General features: G+C 42.5%; 1 protein-coding gene across 1 annotated transcript in view; it reads left to right on the top strand.

The window, feature by feature from the left end:
• LOC111647272 (cullin-1) overlaps positions 1–7,051 on the top strand; it is a 19,353-nt gene that overhangs the window by 5,920 nt on the left and 6,382 nt on the right. The window contains exons 2-7 of the mRNA XM_023396879.2: positions 3,012–3,423; positions 4,570–4,744; positions 4,895–5,062; positions 5,502–5,552; positions 5,735–5,825; positions 6,404–6,567. Coding sequence (XP_023252647.1) covers positions 3,284–3,423; positions 4,570–4,744; positions 4,895–5,062; positions 5,502–5,552; positions 5,735–5,825; positions 6,404–6,567 — 789 coding nt within the window. The 5' untranslated portion in view covers positions 3,012–3,283. The remainder of the gene's footprint in view (positions 1–3,011; positions 3,424–4,569; positions 4,745–4,894; positions 5,063–5,501; positions 5,553–5,734; positions 5,826–6,403; positions 6,568–7,051) is intronic.

Below are 7,051 nucleotides of genomic sequence, written 5' to 3' on the forward strand. Positions count from 1 at the left end.
GGGTGGGGGTGGGGGTGGGGATGCTGGAGACAGAGGCTGGGCGTGGGGAAAGGACGACAGATTTTAGTGACTGATGAAGGCCTAATCCAAGTCTTGATGTGCCTGGAGTTTACTGCTGTGTCAAGGCTTTTCCTCTGACTCAGTGCCTCCTCGATTTTATCATCCTCGCCCGTGGTGTTGCTTGGGGAGCCAGAATTGGAAAAAGTGCCGCAGTATATGACTTGAAAAATTATAAAACACGACTGTTTTAATAATCAATCAATAATTTAAGTCAATTATCAAGCAAGTATGTCAGACAAACTGTGTGTCAAACAAAACAAGCAAACTGAAGATGTCGCGTTGGACACGTTGGATTCTTTGTGTTTCAAATTAATTAAAAATAGATTTTTGTTTACAGTAATTTCCATATTGCTTTGTTTCAGTCGCTCTTTCTGTTGTGATATCGGAGTTGTTTTCATATTGATGATATTAGGCCTGCTGTTGGTCCTCAACTCTGATTTAAGCAATAGTGACATTATTCAGCTGTCGTCTGCTTCTGATTTAGTGAAGAGTCGTGGAGTCGTGTGGCAGAAACTAGGCTTTAAACAATTAATCGATTGGCTGACAAATTCATAATGTTGATAGGAGATGAAGTAATTTTTTCAAGCAGAATGCACCTAGTTGCAGCTTTAAATTTGCAGACAGTCGCTTGTTTTATTCAGCACTAAACTGAATATGTAATATCTAACAAAACAAGCAATTTGAAGACATGACTTTGGGAAATTTTATCCAAATTTTTCATAATTTTATAATGTTTTCTCAAACAAAATTAATTGTTAATTAAACTAAGTTCAGTTGCAGCCTTAGTAGAAATAATGATCAGTTTTCTGTGCAGTGCAAAAAAATAATTGCTGTGTAAATATCTAAATATAGTGAAGTGTGTCCACAAACACACAGATTTTCTGTGTTGTTTAAAGACCCATATTTCAGTATTTTTGGTTTCCAGTCTTCAGAGGCAGCACCACATGTTGGCACTGCCACATCACTGAAGCTGCTCAGACGTCAGGTGCTCATTCATTGTCTGGTGGCGGCAGCCAGGACTCGTCAACAGGGACAGGAAGTAAACAGAGCAGGTCGCTCCGCTTCCTCCCCCCTTCCACTGACAGACTGTTGCACTTGGGTCACGTCCTGAGTCTCTGGCCCTAATAGCTGTGAATGGCCAGAGACAGGCAGCGCTGCATGCCTGGTCCTTCTAAATATAGCAGCGCTGCCTACATGTACACAGCAGTTTCTACCAGTACGCCCTCCCTTTAGTCTCTCTGGTTGTTTTAGGCTGTTTCCACACAGCTACATATTCTGGTTTGTCCTTTTCTGATAATGCTCTTAAACGTTCCGGGATGTCGATATCAACTTGTGTTACATGCTCTGGCTTGATGCTTGCTATTAATGGATGTCTTATTTTAATTCCACAGTTGCCTCTGGTGGAATAAATCAGATTTAATTGCTCTTGTGGCAGCTTTGGCTGCAACTAATGATATGATGATGTTAATATAATGATAATGATGTTATTTTCTCATGAATCCGTTAATAGTTTATACTATTAAAATGTCTGAAAATATGAAAAAAGGCCCAACAACATTTCCCAGAATCCAAGGTCGCCATCTTGTATAGCTTGTTTTGTCTAGTCGTCACAAACTCAGACGTTCAGTTTAACGTGAAATAAAACAAAAAAAGCAGCACGTTCTTACATGTGGGAGGAAAATGTTTGTCATTTTTTTCTTAATTTAAAACCAGTTTGTCGATTGATCTCTAATTTGGATTATAGCTGTCTGATACAAGTTGCGTGTCACATGCACTTCCCTGAACTTGACGTGTGTCGTGAGTCCATGTGGGGCTGAATGCAGCTTTTCATAACAACATCTGTGTCACATGAAGAGAGGAACGTAATTATTGAATTTCCACATGCAAACTTTTCAGCCTTGGACCAGAATGAGTTTTCTGTCTTTTAGTTTAGCATGTAGTAAATACATAATATTTATTTGCTAAGGTAGATCATTTGTGCCGTCTTGTTATCTCTGTCTGCTGCTTAATTTAGAGCAGATTGAAGTTTTCCACTCTGACATATCAAAGAGTTTTTTTTCTATTGATCCCTGTCCAAAAAAACCTTGTTAATTCCATTGTGCTACAGTTCAGTAAAACAATAAAACATGAAAATGTCAAGGGGGTGAGAAGTTTTTAGAGCTACGTGATGTGCAAATAATCAGCAGAGTCATCGATGCCCAGTGTGAAAGGTGTGTCAGTCTTTCCTCCGTTTTCTGTCTCGTCAGTTTCTGCGTTTCCTTTTCTCTGGCTTGAAAGATGTCGATGCTGCAAACTGTGGCGTTCGTTTACCTTCGCCTCGTGTCCTGACAGCGGGGATGAAATTACAGCTTTAGGTCTGTCAATTAGCCTTAATGAACCTGCTTCGTTGGACTGTCATCGGGGTCGCTGTTGAACCAGCTGAGTTGATGCTTGTGATCGTGACCTGATGTCATATTTAAACATTTAGATTTGAGTGTTTTTCAGATTCATCTCCAAGCTATATTTATGTATGTATTATTTTTTTTAACGTAATACTCCTTGAAATCTTAATAACTAGTACAACATTGCTGGATGTGATAAAACTCTAAGCACGACATAAAGGCTTTTAGACAAATGCTTCAATGGAAAAACTGGCTCATATTAAGCAAGAAGAAAGACATTGTGTTGACAGTACTGGTGAAGGAAATCATGCAGGTGCTGAAGTGGACTAATCTGTCATTAGCTGTGTGACGTCAGAGTGTGGTCAGCACCGTTTCTATACAGGGATCAGAGCCAGGTGGCAGCAGATAAATCCATATAACCTACCTGGATAACTAGTTTGACAACTGAGTCTCCTCTAACTGATTTTTGTTACTAATCCAGTGGATCACCTTTTATCTCTTCATGTTTTTATGCAAATCAAAGATCATTAATCAAAAATGCGTTCTTTCTTTTCCTTATTTCCTCCTCAGGTCATCTGGTGAGGAGCGCCGCAGCTTTTAGGTGGAGGAGTGGCAGACAGCGCCACCCAGGTGTGCAGAGTGGGACTGCATCCCGTCTCACAACCCGACGACCAGCTTCCCCGACGCGCCCCCGCCGCCGCCAGATGGACAGCAAACTCTGAGAGCAGAGCGAGTCAGGACAGAAATCAACCGCGGAGAGGAGCCGGGGGGAGAACGCTCGCCGGAGCAGGACAGGGAGGGCATTGGTAGGGAGAGGAGAGGAGCGGACAAGGGGCTCTACGATGTCGTCGAACAGGACCCAGAACCCCCACGGACTGAAACAGATAGGCCTGGACCAGATATGGGACGACCTGCGGGCTGGCATCCAGCAGGTGTACACACGGCAAAGCATGGCCAAGTCACGCTACATGGAACTCTACACGTATCCTGTGAGATCGGGAGGGTTGGCGCTGTGTGGCTGTGATGATACGTTTGAATGTTGTGTGGATTTTTATTGACACGTCTCTAGAGCTGAAACGATTAATCTATTACTCATGATCAATTGTGGTTTTTAGGCAAAACTCACTGATTCTAACTGAACATATTTGAGGTTTGGATCTGACAGTTTTACAAACCAAAAAGTTAATTGAGAAAATAATTGGCAAATCAACTGAACCACATACAAGTCTAAGCTTTAAGAACAAGTGAAAACAATAATACATATTTAATTATTCACCATATTTACTGTCTCATTCATCGTCCTAATAGCTGATTATTCAACTACAGTGGCGCTCAGCAAATATTTACTAGTATTTTACCAGTTGTTCAGTTAGTAGCCACCACTGCTGTGTGTGTGTGTTGTAGTGTTAATGTCACTGGCTTGTTACTTCCTTCTCTCTCAAACCTAAACCTGTTTTTTATAGCTGTATGTAGCTGATGTAATACGTTACAACAAGAGTCTTGAAAGCAGGAAACAAACCTTCCCTTCAAAATATCGTCCTGTGCTTTTTATAATCACTGAACAAAGTTTGAGTCAAAGCAAGTTTTTATTTCAGGTAGAGAAAAGTGCATTTTTGTTGTTCATCATCAGGAGGTGTTGGTCTACGATTGACTTTAATGAAAAATGTGAGTAAACAATTTAATCACCCTAAAAACTCCATGACATTGAGTGTTCAGCACATACCTGAGAGATGACTTTCTCTGAGGGTGTGTTTTGTAGTTTGACACCTTTGCTTCTTCTTACGCACCTTCCCACCACTGAAGGTAATTTTTCCCCCCTGAAGCACTAAAACTCACCGAGCCATATAAGCTCAAAGCTGTTCCCCCGTCCTGTCGGGCAAGAAGAACAACACTCACTTAAACTATACACAAGCCAGAATCCGTCAGTGACACGTTTGTCTTTCAGGCAACATGTTCACCACTGGTCACTGATGACAGCAGCTTTATAGAGAGTCTTCAAAGACGTCCTCATTACACTACAAATAACACAATGTGCGGCAAGCAAAAAGATGAATGTAAGGTTCAACAGTATAGTTTCAGTCTTGGTGAGAGCTCCTTCTCTGTGTTCACTCCTTAACCCCTCCCTCAGACATGTATATAACTATTGTACCAGTGTCCACCAGTCCAGCCAGGGCAGGGGCTCGGTGCCCCCAGCCAAGCCCTCCAAAAAGTCCACCACTCCGGGTGGGGCTCAGTTTGTAGGCCTGGAGCTCTACAAGCGACTCAAGGAGTTCCTGAAGAACTATTTGACCAGCCTGCTCAAGGTGAGTCCACACACACACACACACACACACACACAAGAACCTTAAACCTCAAACCTCCTACGCTACGACACACACACACACAGTGATACGTCTGCATTTTAGCTTCCCTCTCTTCCCGTCCTCATTTCCTCTTTCCCTTGCTTCTTTCAGGATGGAGAGGATTTAATGGACGAGTGTGTGTTGAAGTTTTACACCCAGCAGTGGGAGGATTACCGTTTCTCTAGTAAGGTCCTCAACGGGATCTGCGCCTACCTCAACCGCCACTGGGTCAGACGAGAGTGTGATGAGGGACGCAAGGGCATTTATGAGATATACTCTGTAAGTCTGACACATGCACGGGCCTCTCTTCTGTTCTTATACGTCGTCAGTGTTCAACATGTTTGTGGGTGACGCTGGTCTCAGTGGTCATAGCTATTTAAACACAAAATACATACGTTTCCATTCTTATGTCGGATAGAATTTAGAGATTAGAGAAATGCAGTTCTACCATCGTGTAATGAAACCGTTGTGCTTCATGTTTGTGGTTTAAAAGTAAATGTTTCCACCAGAATTTATTTACTTTAATAGTTAAAGTGCAGAATGAGACGTCAGCTTTTGACCAGTCGCATTAAGACCTAAAAAGTTGTCGCCAACTGTGATCAAAAGGAACAGAGACGAGTCACAGACACGCAGCCTAGAGTCTTGACCTTTTGTTAATCTCGTCATTCTCTCCCCCCCCCCCCCCCCCCTCCTCTCTCACACTGCTGTTTCCTCCCAGCTGGCACTTGTGACCTGGAGGGAGTGTTTATTCCGACCCCTCAACAAACAGGTGTGTTTAGCTTCTTTTTGTAGAAGTAAAGTGAGAAATAACAAAGTGGTGCAACACAGTGATTAAAGACATGCAGTTGACAGTATTCTGTGTTTTTGTGCTTTAATCTCACCTGGAGGAAAAAAAAAATCTTTATTTCTTCATTTTAATAATCATGAACTAAACTAGTCTCTGTCTTCCAGGTAACAAATGCTGTGCTGAAGCTGATAGAGAGAGAGAGGAATGGTGAGACCATTAACACCAGACTGATCAGCGGTGTGGTCCAGTCTTATGGTAGGTCCAAGTAAAGAGAGTCAACCATCTGTTAAAGGCAGACGTCAGAAAGAGGGAGGGGGCAGAAAGCCTTTTACTCATAACTCTGATCCATGAGGGTGAAGCCCTCGCTGAGACTGGTCACCGAGGGGAAATGTCAATCTTAACATCTACCTGTTTAACCCCCTCCAGGCCAATCACAGCGTCTACCTGTAAAGTTTGATTTTTTTTCTTAAAAACGAAACTTTCTGCATCCCTCTGGCTGTGAGAGTCGTTTTGATATAGATCATATGGCATGTCTGCAGCGGTGGCATAAACAGAAACGCATGACCATGTTTCTTTGAGTGTATTTGACCTGTAATCTTAGTGGCATTTATAATATTGATCGATTTGTGAAAATGTAATCCAGATGTTTCGTTCAGAACACCTGCAGCAGGATGTACAAAATATAAATAACTAAATAAAATATGAAAGGGTGTGTATATACATATATATATACATATATATAAAGTATAAAGCTGTGGAAACAACATAAGTCGACCATCATGTGGTTTTAATTTGCCATCCTGACATATAACACCTCGCCTCTCCTCCCGCAGTCGAGCTGGGCCTGAACGAAGAGGACGCCTTCGCCAAAGGCCCGACGCTGTCCGTGTACAAAGAGTACTTTGAATGTCAGTTCCTCACTGACACAGAACGTTTCTACACACGTGAGAGCACGGAGTTCCTGCAGCAGAACCCTGTCACCGAGTACATGAAGAAGGTAGGCAGCCGTTCACCGCCACTATGTACAGTTATGAACGAATGAACGGGCAGATTTCATAAGAATTTTTGTTCTCTGCTGTTGAAGAAGAGTTTCTCTGACTGTGTCTTTGGAGTTGAACTGTGAGTAGAAAGCAATAAGCTTGAATTGAAGACATGTATGTGTAGACTGTGTTTGTGTTAATGCTCATTTTTGTGTGTGTGTGTGTGTGTGGTTTTTATCCTCAGGCGGAGGCGCGTCTGCTGGAGGAGCAGCGGCGTGTGCAGGTTTACCTCCATGAATCCACCCAGGATGAGCTGGCCAGGAAGTGTGAGCAGGTCCTCATAGAGAAACACCTGGAGATCTTCCACACCGAGTTTCAGAACCTGCTGGACGCTGACAAGAATGAAGGTAAACCCGCGAATATGTGACGCGATGTTTTTAAATTGCTTAATATCAGTTTAACTGTTTGCTAATTACAAATGATCCAAACCCTAAAAGCAAA

The sequence above is a fragment of the Seriola lalandi genome, unplaced genomic scaffold, assembly GCF_002814215.2.
Source record: "Seriola lalandi dorsalis isolate HSWRI2012SDOR001 ecotype SW California unplaced genomic scaffold, Sedor1 jcf7180002054984, whole genome shotgun sequence".
NCBI lineage: Eukaryota > Metazoa > Chordata > Actinopteri > Carangiformes > Carangidae > Seriola > Seriola lalandi.